This window comes from Sorex araneus, chromosome 9, assembly GCF_027595985.1.
Source record: "Sorex araneus isolate mSorAra2 chromosome 9, mSorAra2.pri, whole genome shotgun sequence".
NCBI classification, from domain to species: domain Eukaryota; kingdom Metazoa; phylum Chordata; class Mammalia; order Eulipotyphla; family Soricidae; genus Sorex; species Sorex araneus.
Genome location: NC_073310.1, coordinates 50,976,431 through 50,994,887, shown reverse-complemented (window position 1 = coordinate 50,994,887; position 18,457 = coordinate 50,976,431). Strand labels below are relative to the sequence as shown.

Sequence of the window (18,457 nt, the reverse complement as noted above, 5' to 3'; positions counted from 1 at the left end):
GTTAGGAGACCTCAGGATCACAGTCTATAGACGCGGAGGGTCTGCTTCTCATGCCACGGCTTCGGTTCATCCTATTATTATTATTTATAATCCCCATTACTTTACTGTTGTTTTAAGGAAAAGTGTATTGGCTTTACTACTGACAAGTCTACCCACACTTAGAAGTTTCCAAATAAAATTAAACGGGTATCTTATTAGTAAATATTCAGGGAAATCACATAAGAATTTTGGTTGTCTTGAAAAGAGTGTCTAATCCAATACTGTAATGACCACTCTACTTAGGTCATTCATAGGACTCTGTCAGAGCAAAAATTTTAGATATGGTTTTTATTTAGCAAGTGCTCTTCTGGGTAGACATTACTTGAAATATTTTTCATAAAATACATACCATTCGGTAACTTCATTTGAGGTAAGTTATCATTTATCATTTACACGTGAGGAAAATGAGTCACAAGGTTTGAATACAACCATTTGTCTACTGCCCCACGAAGCTGAGCATGAGTATGTCTGCAACATGTCTCTGTAACATGGCATAGTGAAAAGTTATTATAACTAGACTTAATCCCAGGTTCTCTTCTGTCTATGATGTGGTGTTGGAAAAATTCTCAGTGACCTAGTTTCCTCACCTATCAAATGAGAACAGAAGAACTGCCTCCCCAAGTCTGGAAGTAACCTAGGTGAGTTTGACTCATAAGTGCATGCCCCTCCTAAGTTAGTTCCTTCTCCTCTTGGTGTTTCTGACACAATTATTTGATCTGGAGGATCAGGTCAGTGCATTCTCATGAGCATACACGTTAAGTCAAGAAGAGCAAGTATACGTCATGAAAATTATATGTTGGAAATCATCTGTTTAATCCAATTCCTTGGCTTCTAGGCTTTTCCATATTTAACTGAAAATGCTTTCATTAGGGGCATGAAAGTAGTTCTGAAAAAGTGAATTCTCAATAAGGATGAGGTATGTTAAGAACACAAGTTGACCAGTATTCAATTTTTTTATTGTGTATTTTTGTTTCTTGTATTTCCATGGTCCTAGGAAACGTTTCCCCCTAGAACATGTGGTCAGGACCACAAGAATAACACAGTCCATCACTTTCCATAGTGTTCTTTTTAGTCGTTCCCCCGGCCCCCAAGTCTTTGGTAAAATACTTTAAAGGATTTTGAATAGCGAGATGGACAATTATCCTTTTAAACTCAAACTAATTTGTATTATTATTTTTAGCTCAAAAGTTGCCTAACGCATTGGACCTGTCCAAGAGCACGTCCAAATTTATTTAAAAAGGCACATTTTCCAGTTCCAAAATTAGAGATGAAACCTCTTGCAGCCAGCTCTGCCGAGCATTCCTTATTCCATGGCAAGGCCAGGGCTAGCTCAGCAGATCTGGAAGGTGTTCGGTCCCCACAGAGCTTGGCCACAATGTGAGGATATTTCAGGAGAACTTCAAGGCACTGAACTTTGACTGACTGACAGGGAAAATGTATTTACAGCCTGTAAATCACAAATGGAAACTTTTCTTTGGGGGAAGTGTCATAATGAACACGGATGGCCAATCTGCCATGACTTGTCACACATGCTGCCTAAATCACTTAGCTCATGCTCACTGCACCACCAGATGAAAATTATCAATAGTCTTTACTGAGATAAAACCTAGCCATTCCATGGTGTAAAAAAAATAGCTTAAGTGCCAATGCAAGGTTCTAGTATCTGCCTCCATGTGGCAAGTATTTAATGTAGTCACTGCAGGGCATTTTCTGTACTTCTTAGAGTCCTTAAGGAAGTTAGTGATCCAACAAAGATCTAGCATGCTCCTGGGTGTTACCATGAGTGAAGTGAATACAGGGGTAGAAAAAAAAAAACTACAGAAGGGAAGACAGGAACTCCTTCACTGGCAGGATAGTGGAATAAAAGAGCATAAATGTTTGGATCAAAGCTCTAACTCTGCTACTTGCTAGTTGTGCTACTTTGTATAAGTAAGTGAACTTTGCTGGACCTCAGACTTCTCATTTGTAAAGCATGGTTAAGACTAGCCTTACATAAACTGAATCATACATGGCAATTAAAAAGTTCCGTACCAACTACGTGCTGGGAATTTACTCTGAATAGGATGTCGCCCTAGTACTTTGTGTTATTTGATATTATAATGATTAATGACATATATAATATTTCATAAAGTGATCCATTTAAACTTTACAATGTAACAGTCACAATTCTATCATCATCTTGGTTTCACAGTGAGGAACAGGAGGCACAATGAGAGCCATAGTGGGAATCCCCACTGTTAGTTACCATGATGCATTACTGTGATTTAACATGATTAGCATCTACCAATACAAAGTAAGGAAAATCAGAAGCATCTCCAGTTTAAAAAATTAAAAAGCAAGATTTATACAGGAAAAACAATGGAATAGATGGAAGATAATTAATTTAGTGATTTTCAACTTTTTAAAATATCTGTGATAGGTAGAAATGGGAGACTCACTTTATGGACTGGCAAAATGAGCAATGCATACACACACACACACACACACACACACACACACACACACTTTGAACGGTTGTCTGAAGCAGGGCTCTTCTGCCTCACTCTCCTGCATGATTCGGGCAGACTCTGTACTAAGCAACAATAAATTTTTGGCATACAGGCAGGTGTTTTCTGTGAATGAGCACCAGCTCACCGACCAGAGGTAGAAACCTAGATATATCACCCTTTAGATTTACATTTGATTTCCCCCTCCCATGCTTTTCCTCTGTATTGATAGGTATTCATGAAAACAATTTGCCATAAATGAGCCTTGTGGTGTAAACAGCTCTATAAAGATTAAAATTTGAAGTTATTTGAAAGTCCCAGAGAGAAATGAAAGAACAAGTGGGAAAATAGAAATAAAAAATATTACCCTCCCCCAATACACCCTAAATAACAGATAAAAATGTCCAGACTCTAGGGTCAGAGAGATAGGTAGGGCATTTACCTTGCATGAGGCTGAGCCAGGTTCAATATCCAGTACCCAGAGTGTCCCCTGAGCATTCCAGGAGTGATCCCTGAGTGGAGAGCCAAGAGTAAGCCCTGAGTGCCGCTGGTGTGTGGTCTAAAAGCAAGAGAAAAAAAAATCCAGACCAAAAGGAGAAAGCACAGGGCTAAGATCCTTGTTAATAAAGAATCCATTAGCAAGTCATATTATGAGTAAGATTTTAAGAACATAAGAAATATTATAAGATACCAAAATCTTCCCACAAAGATCAAACAAAACAGGTGCCAACGAGCATCAAACTTTCCAATAATAAGCTATAACTGCACCACACTGTAGCACTGCACTGTCGTCCCGTTGTTCACCTATTTTCTCAAGTGGGCACCAGTAATATCTCCATTGTGAGACTTGTTGTTACTGTTTTTGGCATACCAAATACACCACGGGTAGCTTGCCAGGCTCTGCCATGCAGGTGGGATACTCTCAGTAGCTTTCCGGGTTCTCCGAGAGGGATGGAGGAATCGAACCAGGGTCGGCCACATGCAAGGCAAACACCCTACCCGCTGTGCTATCGCTCCAGTCCTATAACAATAGAGAAATGTCTTCAAAGTTTGAGATAATGTTTTCCAACCTAAAATTTATATTCAGACAAATTACCAATTATTTACTGTATTTAGGACACTTTAAGTTCTTTTTTTACATTTCTAACCAGAAAATACTACTAGAGAAACTGCTGTAGGGAAAAAAAGGAAATAAATGAAGAAAAAGGAAGATTTGGGATATAGAAAATAGAGGATGTAGGAGACAAGACAATTTCCAGAGTTAGTAATAGAATGTTCCAGAAGAACACCTGGGTAGCAGCTCTGAACAGTTTTTTTTACATATTTTTTATTTTTAATTAGTGAATCACCGTGAGAGTACAGTTACAGATTTATACATTTTTGTGCTCCTGTTTCCCCCATACAAAGTTCGAGAACCCATCCCTTCACCAGTGCCCATACTCCACCACCAGTAAACCCAGCATCCCTCCCACCCTCCCAAGTCCCGTCTCCCCCCACCCCAAACTGCCACTATTGCAGGGTATTCCCTTTAGTTCTCTCTCTGATTAGGTGTTGTGGTTTGCAATAAAGGTGTTGAGCGGCCATTGTGTTCAGTCTCTAGTCCACATTCGGCACGCGTCACCCCTCCCCCGCATGACCTCCGACCACATTTTACTTGGTGTTCCCTTCTCTGAGTTGCCCAGAATGAGAGACCAGCCTCCAAGCCATGGAGTCAACCTCCTGGTATTTATTTCTACTATTCTTGGGTGTTAGACTCCTAGTCTATTATTCTATATTCCACAGATGAGTGCAATCTTTCTATGTCTGTCTCTCTCTTTCTGACTTATTTCACTTAGCATGATACTTTCCATGCTGATCCACTTATATGCAAACTTCATGACCTCATTTTTTCTAACAGCTGTATAGTATTCCATTGTATAGATGTACCAAAGTTTCTTCAATCAGTCATCTGTTCTAGGGCACTCGGGTTTTTTCCAGATTCTGGCTATTGTAAACAGTGCTGCAATGAACATAGAAGTGCAGATGTCATTTCGACTATACTTTTTTGCTCCTCTGGGATATATTCCCAGCAGTAGTATTGCTGGGTCAAATGGGAGCTCAACCTCTAGTTTTTTGAGAATCGTCCATATTGTTTTCCAAAAGGGCTGAACTAGTTGGCATTCCCACCAGCAGTGTAAAAGGGTCCCTTTCTCCCCACATCCTCTCCAACAGTGGTTGCTTTTTGAACAGTAAGTTTTTATGTGACCAAGATCAAAAGCAATGGTGGAGGGGGGTAGTGAGGGAAATAGAACTTCCTGACTTCTAGGTTTTGCTTTAGAGAAAGTTATTTTTTAGTTTACTGACAACATTACAAATACCATTACAGCACTGGCAAAAACATATAGTGATAAAAAGACAATAAACAAAAATATGAACAAGACGTATATTAACTCAGAAGGTCCTTTTAAAATTGTACACAAAAATAGGAAGCAACAAAAGCATATTACCTGAATAAACAATAATAAAAGGTTTGGGTAGTTCTCTTAATATAAACAATAAATGCTGACCAAACCAAAGTTGAAGTTTCACTCTACTTGGGAAGATGAGAGGAAAAAAATAAAGATGCATCTGGAATCATGTCAATAGATTTCAATCAAAGTTGATGAATAAAGATTACAATTTTCTCTTAAAAAAGTGCTCAGCAGCACTCATTATAAGTGAAAGCCTGACTGAGATGGCAATGAGATGCCATCTCACACGAGAAAGAATGACACACATCAAAAACAGCGGGAGCAATCTTTATTGGTAGGGATGTGGTGAAAAAGTAACTCTCATCCACTGCTGGTGGGAATGTTGTCTGGCCCAACCCCCCTAGAAAACAGTAGGGAAGGTGCTCTGTGATCCTAGAACTGAGCTGCCACATGACCCCGCAATTCCACTGGGCATCTAACCCCAGGACAGAAAAACATTCACTCAAAGGACACCTGCACGCCTTTATTCACTGCAGCACATAGTACAATAGTTCGAGTATGGAATCAACCTAGTTAGGTGTCCAACAACAGGTGAATGGATTATGAAGATGTGGCATATACACAATGAAATACCATGCAGCTGCAAAGAAAGATAAAGTCATGCAATTTGGTGCAACCTGGCTGGAACTGAAAGTGAGCTGAGTGAAGTAAGCCAGAAGAAAGATGACCATGAAAATGATCTCACTTATCAGTTGTATGCATAGTAAGTGGATATAATAATTGGTAAAGGAAGTGTAATGTAGAAAAGGGAGAATGCCTAGATCACCCTTCACCGCTGAATACAGGGAGCAGAAGGACAGAGAAAGTAAAGAATTCAAGGGGAAAGGAAGAAGAGAAGGTAAACTAAGTGGGGACCAGGGGTCAGGGGTGTTGGTTATACGAGTGATGTCGAAGAGTGATATAGCTATATATCCAAAGCACAGACTCAACAACACTGAGAGCATGAGATCTAAATGACAACTACCCACAGAAGCTTGAAATGTACCTGTCAAGGTGGCAGATGGAGGAGTAGGAGTGGGGGGTGCACTGATGGAGGGAAGTTAACATTAATGTGGTGTTGGTGTCAAAATATTGTATGACTTGAAATTTGCTTATAAATGGATAAACATGGAGAGTATCATGCTAAGTGAAATGAGTCAGAAAGAGAGGGACAGACATAGAGGGACTGCACTCATTTGTGGAGTATAAAATAACATTACATGAGGCCAGGGGGATTGCCCCATAGCTGGAAAACCGCTTCATGAGCAGAGGGGAGAAGGCAGATGGAATAGAGAAGGGATCACTAAGAAAATGATGGCTGGAGGAACCAGTTGGGATGGGAGATGCACGCTGAAAGTAGATAATGGACCAAATATGATGACCTCTCAGTGTCTGTGTTGCAAGCTATAATGCCCAAAAATAGAGAAAAAGTATGGGGAATATTGTCTGCCATAGAGGCAGGAGGAGGGTGGGAAAGGGGGAGTATACCTGGGATATTGGTGGTGGGGATTGTGCGCTGGTGGAGGGATGGGTGTTTGATCATTGTGAGATTGTAACCCAAACATGAAAGCTTGTAACTATCTCACGGTGATTCAATAAAATTTAAAAAATTAAAAACATATATTGTATGACTAACTCAACTGTCAATAACTTTGTAAATCACAATTCCTTAACTGTTTTTTTTTAAAAAATTCAGCAGAGAGAGAAAGAGAGAGAGAGAGAGAGAGAGAGAGAGAGAGAGAGAGAGAGAGAGAGAGTGTAGGGGAGTGGGTAGATCCTGAATCCAGGAATTTAATTCTAATTTCCCCAACTATCACAAAAATAGCAACAACAAAAAAGTAAGGATGAGAGACAGTCAATAAGAGGACTAGAAATAGAGAAGAAAGTAAAAGAAGTGCAAATATTTTAGGAAAAAAGAGAATATGGAAAAGGTAAACACGAAGATAAAGAATTGTGAAAAGGTCACAGTCAGTATGAGCTGGAAAGGAGAAAGCCACACATACTTATTCTCTTGATTCACCTGAAAAATCAGAACACCATTAGGAGGAAAGTATTTAATATAGGCACAAAAAGACATTCTAAATTATTATTATTTTTTAAGGTAGTTAATTTTCTTTCTCCTTCCTTCCTTCCTTCCTTCCTTCCTTCCTTCCTTCCTTCCTTCCTTCCTTCCTTCCTTCCTTCCTTCCTTCCTTCCTTCCTTCCTTCCTCCTTCCTTCCTTCCTTCCTTCCTTCCTTCCTTCCTTCCTTCCTTCCTTCCTTCCTTCCTTCCTTCCCTTCCTTCCTTCCTTCCTTCCTCCCTCCCTCCCTCCCTCCCTCTTTTTGGGTCACACCTGGTGATGCACAGGGGTTACTCCTGGCTCTGCACTCAGGAATTACTCCTAGTGGTGTTCAGAGGACCATATGGGATGTTGGGAATCAAACCCGGGTTGGCCGCTTGCAAGGCAAATGCCCTACCCGCTGTGCTCTTGCTCCAACCCCAGCATTTTAAATTATTCCAACTGATTTTATACTGGTTACTTAAAAGGTTCATTTTATTTTCTTTTAAACCTTAGGGAGGAAATCCATGAAAGCACAGATCTTAAAGAACTGAAATTGAACAATTTAAGAGGAAAATTGTCCAAAGACCTTGCAAACTCTACCTGGTGTGTATCAGGGACATGCTGAAGAACCACAATCTTTAGAGGAAGATACAAGACAAATGTCAGTGTGGAAAGAGGAGCTGAGGGTTTGTCCTCCTACTTGAAAATATCCTGATTCTAAGTTAATGCTCTTTTCCTTTTCCTATACTTTAATAACTATTTGTGCTACATGAATTTCCAAATGCTCTGAGTTACTAGGTAAATGACATAATGACATTTAAAGCCTCATTTCCATTTCCCCTAAATATACTGTGAAATCTGAACACTGAGCAGCAATATGGAAACTATAGATTACAAGGAGATCATTCAAGAGCAAAAGCTGCCACCACCATGCTATCATTATTTACGGTACTAAAGTTGAAGTCCTTGAAAGTGGGGAATAGGAGAAAAGATAATAGCAGTATCTTTCTTTCTTTCTTTCTTTCTTTCTTTCTTTCTTTCTTTCTTTCTTTCTTTCTTTCTTTCTTTCTTTCTTTCTTTCTTTCTTTCTTTCTTTCTTTCTCTCTCTCTCTCTCTCTTTCTCTCTCTCTCTCTTTCTTTCTTTCTTTCTTTCTTTCTTTCTTTCTTTCTTTCTTTCTTTCTTTCTTTCTTTCTTTCTTTCTTTCTTTCTTTCTTTCTTTCTTTCTTTCTTTCTACCAGGAATAGGGTACTCATAGCTTATTGCACATTATTTTTTTAATTTAAGTTGGAAAAATTTCAATTTTTTATTTAAAATATTTGTGTTTGAAAAATTCTAAATAAAATTTCAATTATATTCACAAGGATTCTAGAAATACAAGTAGCCCCTGCTCTGGAGTTAAGCCTTTTCCCTTATGTTCTGGCTCTATATTTTTCATATAAAAAGCACAAGGCAAATGAAGGACTTAGAGTTCCACTGGCTACTGCAACGAGTTGTTTCTTTTTACTGCTCTTTACCTGCTGGCCTTCTGGCTAATTATTAACACTTTTCTGGAGGCTAATTATTGTTAAGGGTACCATACAAATCAAATGTTTTGTTTATTATGATAGGAAATAAAAATTTGTAGAAAATGTATTGTTACTTTCTTTATATACTTATTTGTCCAAACATAAGATCTGTGGCAGAGGTTCCCATATTTATTAGCCTACTGATCCTCCCTTAATAAAAAGTTAATCAGCATTACCCCTCCCACCCAGAAATCTACCTTTAGTGAACAAAAAGACAGTGCCCCTCAGATGTACCCAAGACTACCTATCAACTCCCTGAATCTTCCAGTGCCTCCCCCTGAGTTGGCATCACCCACTTTGGGAAACTTTACTCTATGGGATATAGTTCAGCAATCTTGGATTACAAGTGAGAAACTGAAGGTTTTCAAATTTAACTTTGTATGTATTCTACATGGTTGAGTGCTGACCTAGGCTCTGCTCTTAATAGAGATGGGATGTGAGAATTGGCAATTCTATAAGGTTCCAGTTGATTCTGATGCTGAGTCTGGTGACCAGACCTTGACAACCGTTTGGGCGAGATAAGTAGTAGAGATGAAGGGTGGGGAGCAGAGGAGGCAGAATTCTAAAATTCTACATGGTTGGGCTGGATCCCCAACACCAGGCAGCACTGCAATTATGATGGGTTATCACTAATATGAGTAAGTTAATAACAAGCTGACCACTGAATAACCAAAAGGGATTTGCATGGGTTAGGACTTCATTAGGTGAGCCTTTAAAGAAAGACTTGGAGCCAGAGATATGCGCCCTAGGTGGCCTGGAAGAAACCAAATCTTTGCTGTGAACTGCCTATAGGGGCCACATGTCACTTATATTTAATTGGACAAAAACTTATTAACTGACTAGTATCTGTAAGACTCTGGTAGGCCCCACTCTGATTTAAACACACACACACACACAGTTTGGTTCCCCAAAAGGCCTGCTGTCTAATAGAGGAATAATACAAGAACACAAACATTTTTCCCCAAGCAGATTATAATGAAAGTCCTGAGAGAGACATAAGCAAATTGTCTTAGCAGCTTAAGGATCTGGTCACATCTGGATGGGAATAAAAATATTAAAAAGTGAAAGAGACATGGGAGAGAGTATAAAAATAGGTAAGATTATCATAGAGAGATACAAAGAGAAAATCAATGAGATTGGACAAATTGGATGATATATTGTAGGGAAAGAGATCAAATAAAGATTTTATGCAAAGGGGTAACTACAAAATTTCAAGTAGCCTCGTGTGTTGAATTGTAAGTACTGGTAGAGTGAAATAGGAACATTCAGTTGTAGGGCTGGGGATGTGGCACTTGTGGGGATGCACAAGTCTCTGGGGTCAATCTCTGGGGGCTGCATGCATGCTACAGTCTCCCAACATCACTGGGTCTGACTTTGGTGACTCCCAAACACCACTGGCAGTAATTCTGCAACCCTGAGCAAAAGAGACAAAAAAGGCAATAAGGTAAAAGAAAAGCAAGCTAAAAAGGCTAGGAATGTGTCAGCAATTGGGAAAAGCAAGTAGGAGTTATGGATGGGGGTCACCCAAAGAAGCCAGTGGGACTAGCACTGGCTAAACATTAAGCTGATAATCCAGCAATTTCAAATCTTTTCTTTTTGGCTAAGCAGGTCCAGGATTGTGTCAGAGTCTCCACTTTAAATATAAATGTGTGTTTGAGGATATTAAGAAAATGAATGATATGAGGCATAGGATTTCATTATTCTTAGGAAGAAAACCTTCACAGCAAGTTGTAAATCTCTCATATATTTCTCTGTTTATACATACTGAACACAGCTTTAACCTTTATTACCTATTCTTAACTCTAACTTGGAATCTATATCCCAGTAGCTTATCTGTCACTTCCAATTTGGTCTTCATTTAGAGGAATTTGATCTCTTCAGCTTTTCCTTTTTGAGGACAGAAAATTCTCATACAACTTTCCTGATACTGGTCAGTGGAAATATGGCTATTCCTAAGTAAGCAGAACTCCTCATCCTTCTAACATTGGCCAGATGGCTCCCCATTCCTAACTCTAAAAGATATCATGTAGGAAAAAAACATAACATGGTTTTTATATGCTGAATAACATATCCTTCATGCAACATACAAAGATGTCCTATATTAGTTTTCAAGTGTCTTTATAAAGGCATTATTTGAATTTCAAACATAAAAATATTTTAATCCTAGGATCAAATAAATAGTACAGGGCTTGATCCTTGCACATATCCAACCTCGGTTTGATTCTAGCAGGAGTGATCCTTGATCACAGAGCCCTGGGCACTGTTGGTGTTGTCCCCAAACCAAGTGTATATTGTAGGTAATATGTGTATATTATAATCCTTTAAATAGCTCAGGACCGGAGATAGTATATGGGTTAAGGCACTTACTCTGCATGTGATCAACTTCTGATCTGAATCCCAGCACTGCACATGGTCCCCCAAGCACCTCCAGGCATGGTCCCTGAGAGCCACAAAACAAAACCAAAAAAAGCAGATAACATTACCCTAAGTAATATTAAAATCTTTATGTAAGGATCATTCCTAGTCATTCCAAATTGCATATAATTTATGTGACCTAAAGTGCTTAGCATTTAAGTAACAGTTTTCATTGTGCTTATTCAGCAACAAAGAAAACTTGGATCTCTTAAAACAAGGACCACTTAGAAAGTTGAATGTGAAAACAAATTTCATTAAAAGATAAGAGAAATATCTTAGAAAACCACAATGAGGTCACTAAGAAAACAGTAGAAAATGAGATACACAAAGCATGTGTTTCAATATATCAATAACCTACTGAGGCAACCAGGGGGAAGGGAGGCCAAGATTCGGAAGCAGCAGCAACCACAGAGGGAACAGCTGAGATTCCACAGCTGTTTTTTCTCCAGCGAAGTTAGCTTAGGCTGGACTCTAGAATCTGGGAATTTCCTAGACAGAGGGATACTGTAGGAAAGACCCCCACAGAATTTTGGGTGATCCTGCAGTACTAAAGATATGCTATTAGAAATATGAAGGGCTAGTATTCAACTGGAAAGATGATGTCAAGAATTTAGCTCAGCTGGAACTGGGGAGACAGTGAAAGTAGCTTGAGCACATGCCTGTTATGTGCCAGGATCTGAGTTCTACTTTTGGTACCTCCCGAGCCCCAAGTCATGCTGGGTGCAGTCATGGTGTGCTCCATCTACCTAGAACAACCAGGTATGGTGGTCCCTGAGCACTGCCCTCTGAACAACACCTACGAAGGGGACTGAGCTCCAGGGCAGTGGCCCAGGTCACCCAGAACTGGTAAGTAAATCAATAGCACTGTAGAACTGTCATCTCATTATTCATCAATATGCTTGAGCGGGCACCAGTTACGTCTCCATTGTGAGACTTGTTGCTACTGTTTTTGGCATACAAAATATACCACGGGTAGCTTGCCAGGCTCTGCCGTGCTAGCGGGATACTCTCGGAAGCTTGCCAGGCTCTCTGAGAGGGACAGAGGACTCAAACCTGGGTTGGCCATGTGCAAGGCAAACACCCTACATTTTTTAATTAAAAAAATTAAGAAGAGAGGCTTAGGTAAGGTACCTCAGAGCATTGCTGCTTTAGCAATGTCCCCCAGGTGGCCTAAACTTCTATACCATCCCTCCTGCAAGTACTCGAAGGAGTCACAAACACAAGCTGCTAATACAGCATTCCCAGCAGCCAGAGAGAGCTGGACATAGGTCACTAGTCTTTCCTGATTTCAAGCATTTTCCTTTTTTCATCTCTTCACCAAGACCTCCTATGGAACTAAACAAAACTCTGGTTTTAATTTTGAATCAACTGATATGGTCTTAGCTCAGGAACTGGTGCAACAATTAAGGTAAAAGAAGGTTTCATTGAGATGATGAATGGATATTAAAAACAAAAACTTTAGAGCAAATGTAATACGAATTGGTGCATTTCCAAAAGCACTTTTTCTAAGAGAGAGAATGAGACAATTTGCTCAGAATTACGATTACTATCCAACATTGTACTGGTCATTCTAGTTAAAGCAATAAGGTCAGAAAAGTTTAAAGATGTTTTCATAACTGAATCTAATACCCAGAATATAAAAAAACCTGTGAATCAAAATATAAAGATGATAAATGGAAACTTACTTAATGTGATAATATTTAGAAGAATATACATAAATGAAAAACAGATATGCAGGTATGATCCAGATGCTCAAGAATGTTACCAAGGATTTGATATCTTTCAGTCTCTCCGTACAACCTTCTTTGGTGTCAACTACAACTAAAGGCTGATTCCTGTAGTGGTCAAAAGATGGTTATCGAGAGCTCCAGTTGTTACATGCTTTTTCTTACTGGGAGAGAGATAAAGATTTGAGATTATTTAAGCCTTACTGTGAATGGGCTGATTTAGGGACACAGGTTCATCTCTTAACAAGGCCTGATGAAGAGATTGCACTCATTTATTTGTCATGTGCCCCATCCCTTCAATCTTCTGGTAAATTCAATGTCTCAAACCTAAACAGCCCAACACATACAGAAATGTTACTGGGAAAGGGATAAGACAGAGTTGGCCATGTTTCTCTAGTTTTCAGTGCCCTTAATGTTTTGTTTATTTTATAGTGATGTAAGTAGAAAGGGCTGGAGCGATAGCACAGGGGGTAGGGCATTTGCCTTGCATGCGGCCGACCCAGGTTCAATTCCTCCATCCCTCTCGGAGAGCCCAGCAAGCTACCAAGAGTATTCCGTCCGCACAGCAGAGCCTGGCAAGCTACCTGTGCCATATTCAATATGTCCAAAACAGTAACAACAAGTCTCACAATGGAGATGTTACTGGTGCTTGCTTGAGCAAATCAATGAACAACGGTAGGACAGTGCTACAGTGCTACAGTAAATAGAAAAGAAATATTGAAGAGGTCATTTATGAGGTAGTTGGGCTCATACATCTTCTTATAATACTTTGTGTGTCAAAAACAAAGTTTATCATGCTTCTTTTAAAAATTGAAGTTATCTCACGGCGAAAGTCTGTGCAGAGCAGTTTGGAGAACCTGATAGGAAAGAATGCTGGAAGGTAGACCCACACAGCTATGGACTTCCTAACAATCATGAAACTAACGTCAGCATTGTACAATCAATAACAGAACCACTCATGAGGGAGAAATTAAAGTGGCATAAATGAAGACATTATTTGTTAACATAACACTGTTAACATAACATCCATTACACTTAACAACACAATAGAATACCAAGGAGAAAGCAGTTGATAAACATTTTGCTTTTTCTCTTCCCCTATGAGTGGGGGAATATTAATGCTGAATAGTGTTATGGCTTTCTGAATACCATCTTTGTCTATAATATGTAACAGGATGGTTTTTCATGAAAAGAGGTAGAAGCTTAATATTAAGGCTATAGAACACTCCCCTCCAATATTTAGCACATCAACATGGCCCAATATAATAACAGTGCACTGCAACTGACTGAGTCACAAGACAGAGATTCTTTTTATGAAAAAAAGGAGTCAAAAGACAACAGACAAGGTAAAGAACCTCACCAAAAGCAAACAAAACAACTACCTAGAGGACATTTAGGCTTATGGTGTAGTTAGAGCAAACAATGAATACAGCCCAGCATCCAGTCAAATGAACAGAACATTTCACACCAAAAAACTGATTATCTCAGTCTCGATGACAAACCATACTAACTGGCTTTTAGCAAACAACTATAAGGCATACTAACAAGATAAAATTAGCATCAAGTTTCGAGGCTAGACTGATAGCACAGTGGATAGGGTGTTTGCCTTGCACGCGGCTGACCCAGGTTTGATTCCCAGCATCCCATATGGTCCCCAGAGCACCACCCGTCAGGAGTAATTCCTGAGTGCACAGACAGGAGTAACCCTTGTGAATCGCCGGGTGTGACCCAAAAAGCAAAAAAAAAAAAATAACCAACAAGTCCTTATAAATGATAAATACATAGAAATATCTGTGCTTGTTCAGCTATACTTCCCAATGTTGAGGGGGGAGGGAGTGTGTGGAAAATTTCATAACCAACTGAGAGACTATGTGGTCTTACATGGACAAAGAGAAACCACTTACAGAATCTTGGACTACAAAAATTCAGAGTCCAAGGTAACTCTAGCTATAATGAAATGGTTAAGGATAGAGGCTTATGATTCATAAGAACCCTCAACAAAATAAGGGTGGAAGGAAACTTCCTCAAGATAATAATGGTCATCTATAACAAGTCTATGGCCAGTATCATACTGAATGGTGAAAGACTGAAAGAATTCCTTGTGAGGTAAGGCAAAAGGCAAGGATGTACTCTCCACACTTCTTTTCAACATAGTATTAGAAGTTCTGGCAAGGAAACCAAATCAAAGGGATCCAAATTGGAGAGAAGAATTCAAGCTATCATTACTTGTAGATGACGTGATAATATACAGAGAAGACCCTAAAGAGTACATAAAATCTCTTATAAACAATAAACCAATACAGCAAAGTGGCTAAATAAATTCAATATCGAAAAATTAGTTGCATTCTTATATACAAAGAATGAAGCAGAGGAGAAAGCAATCAAGGAATCTATCCCACTTAAAATAGTATCTCCCCCAACAATAAAAAACAACAAAAAAATAGTATCCCAAAACAGCAAGTATCTAGGATTCAGCTTAACAAAAGACCTATGATATCTATAAGTTGAAACACTTAAGAGATAGAGGAAGACCTCAGGACGTGGGAAATATGTCATGCTCAAGGATTAGAAGAATAAGTATTATTAAAATGACTATCCTACATAAGGAAAGGAGCTTTGTAGCTATATTGTCTAGGTTTGAATACTCACTCGACTACTAAGAAGTAATCAAAGTCAGTATGTCCACACACTCAATTTCCAATTCGTAAAGTCTACTTAGAGTTGTTATGACAGCAGGTAAATAGAATAAGAATTTGGTCTAAGTGCATGAAGAGTATAAAAAGCACTCAAATAAATAATTATTATTCACAAAGACTAAAAACCATTTGGGTATCTAGCTTTCTACCATGTATCCTGTTCTCTTACTGTTAATAAGTTCATATGATGGCAAAGAAAAATTTTATTTTGGAGCAATAGTGGTAGTACATGAGCCCAGCACCACATATGGTCCCTTGAGCCCTGCCAGGAGTTATTCCTGAGTGGAGAGCCAGGAGTAAGCCCTGAGCACTGCCAGGTGTGGCTCAAAAACCAAAAATTTTTTTTTCCATTTTGACATATGGTATTGGTCTAGGCAAATAGCCAAGAACTGTGGCATTTCATTTTATGGCTGTTTAATTTAAATAACAAATTAAATAGGAAATTAATTTGTTACTTTCCAAATTCAACTATTTTACAATATATGACTGTTAGATCTTAACAAAATTTGCATGCATGATTTTATCGTTCCTTCAGCTGCATAGGATTCCATTGTGCACAGTTACAGCATATTCATCATCCACTCATCTGTTGTTGGGATGCCTGGGTTGATTACATGTCTTAACTTACCATATGAACTAAGTGCTAGAAATTAACATGGTGTGCAAATGTCCTTTCAGATAAATGTTTTGTGTCTTGAGGTAGATACCAAGTAGAATTGCTGGGTCAGGTGGCATCCCTGTTGTTATTTTTAAAGAAATCTTCATACTGAAAAATTTAATTCTTATATAAACATGACTCAAGAATAAAAGCTTTTCAGAGTAAATATAGCCTGATTCTGAGGAGACAATTTCTAATTTTAAGGAATCTATGTGAAACATTTTCTTAACTGCCTGTATTATAAATTGGTTATAAAACTCTATTGTATTACAATTTACTTGCAAATATAGGTATAATTTTAAAGCTGTTTTTCTATTCCATATTTGATATTTAAATGGGTCTTTTGACTGTGGTTTTGGAATAGGAGCAAATTATCTTCCATATGACTTCATTCCCCCTAAACACCTACACTATTAACATTTAATATATTATACCTACCTTTATAGATTCATTGGGTCATTTTTTGCACCATAAATTTTTGATTAGTCTGTTTATTCTCAATGACTATTCACAAATGGTTATTTTCATTATTGAAAATATTTATAACCTAGATTTAGAAATCCCTATGCCCATATTCTCTCAAACAGATAAAGACATATTTTTGTAGTGTCAGACATGGGAAACAACATAAATTACTTTCAGTGGGAGAAAGGCTAAATAAATTATGAAGTTATTTTGAAATATTATATAACCATCAAAATGCTAGAAATGTTAGCTATATTTAAGAATGATGCAGATATTTACATACTGATGTGCAAATATGCAGAAACTATATTGATATTTGATGATGAACATTTTTTCTTATGCCTACTGGTATCGTCATGTATATGTTCTTTGGGAAAGTATCTGTTCAGCACTTCTTTCTATTTTTTTGATATTATTGAGTCTGTAGTTTTGTGAGTACTATACATATCTTTGATATCAGTCCTTTTTTCTGATGCATTATGTGCATTTTTTTCTCACACATAGTGTCTTTTTTTAAGTCTGAGGAGTTTTGTACCATGCAAAAAACTTTTTAATTTGCTATAGTCTCATCTGTTTATTTAAGTTTTGTTACCTTTGCCAATGGAGTCAAATCATTGAAGACACCTCTCAAGGTCTATTTCGTGGAAAGTTCTGCCTATATTTTTCTCGATGTATTTTATGAATTCTGGTGTAATCTTGAAGTGTTTAATTCACACCTAAGTTTACTTTTGTGAATGGTGTAAGAGGCTATGAAATTTCATCTTTTTTTTTTTTAGCATGTAGCTATCCATTTTTCCTTACACCATTTCCTAAGGAAGATTTCCTTGCTTCCTTCACATACAGATATCCTTTGTCACAGATCAATTATTCACAAATATCTATCTCTGAGCTTTCAATCCTGATCCATGGGTCGACTAGTTATGATAGTAAAGATACAGAAAGAACCCAAATGTTTAATGACTTTAAATGGATAAAGAAGTTGCAGTATATATACACAGTGGAATACTTTGCAGCTATAAGAAAAAAAGATGAAATATGAAATTTGCTGCAATGTCAATGGAAATATTATCCACAGGTGTCTTTTTACATTTATAGTGCATATATACATTTTTACATAAGTTTCAAAGAGCCAAATTACTTTGGTTAATAAAATGAGTCTATTTCATTTTATTAAATAGTACACAACAGTTTTCTAAGTGATCTCTACCAACGTACATGTCTTCCACCAATACTATCTATTGCCTAAGTTCTCCCAACACAGTACTGTGAGGTGTTTCTACTTCAGTCATTTTGGTGGATTTGAAGAGGTATCTTTTTGTGGTTTTCATTTCCATTTCCCTAAACAGTACTGTCACCTCTTCACATATGACTGTTGGGATATCTTTTTTTGTGAGTGTCATTTAGTCCTCTTTTTCCTCTTATCTAAAAATATCCTTCACTTATTCAAACATAAACTATTTGTTGAAATGCAGATTGCAGACACTGTCTTTTACTATATAGCTTTTGTTTTTTATTTTTGGTTTTGAAGTTATCCTTGGTGGTACTCTGTAAAAAACTAAAGCACACCGACAGGTGTGTGCACTCGCGGGCTCTCCGTGAAATTCTTCTCACCTCCCGCGTTTGGTGCTCTGGAAAAGCTGTGTATGGGCTGGATGGGGACGGCTGTTGGCCAAGGGCAGGCGACAGAAGGAAGAACAAGGACCAAGTTGGTTGCTGATTAGTTACCATTTATTCAATCTTCCATCTTTTTCATCTCCCACACTCCTAGCTTCATCCTCTCTCTGGATCTACTGCAGCCCTCTCCACCCTCTTGTCTCTCTCCTCCCTCTTTCTCTCTCCCCCTTGCCCCTAGGCTACACACAGCCAGGTAGCAA

General features: G+C 38.3%; 1 protein-coding gene across 25 annotated transcripts in view; it reads right to left on the bottom strand.

Moving 5' to 3' along the window:
• LOC129406992 (uncharacterized) overlaps positions 1–18,457 on the bottom strand; it is a 153,702-nt gene that overhangs the window by 107,694 nt on the left and 27,551 nt on the right. For 11 of the 25 annotated variants that reach the window (XR_008631388.1, XR_008631389.1, XR_008631391.1 and 8 more), the window contains exon 2: positions 10,990–11,062. The exons of 5 other annotated variants lie outside the window; for them this stretch is intronic. Coding sequence is in view for 3 of the 20 variants with exons in the window: in XM_055146856.1 (XP_055002831.1) it covers positions 2,968–3,084 (117 nt within the window). In the remaining 17 variants the exon portion in view is untranslated. Of the gene's footprint in view, positions 1–2,967; positions 3,085–3,396; positions 3,547–10,989; positions 11,063–18,457 lie in introns of all 25 variants that reach the window. 9 more of the 25 variants (XR_008631406.1, XR_008631395.1, XR_008631396.1 and 6 more) reach the window with 4 other exon arrangements.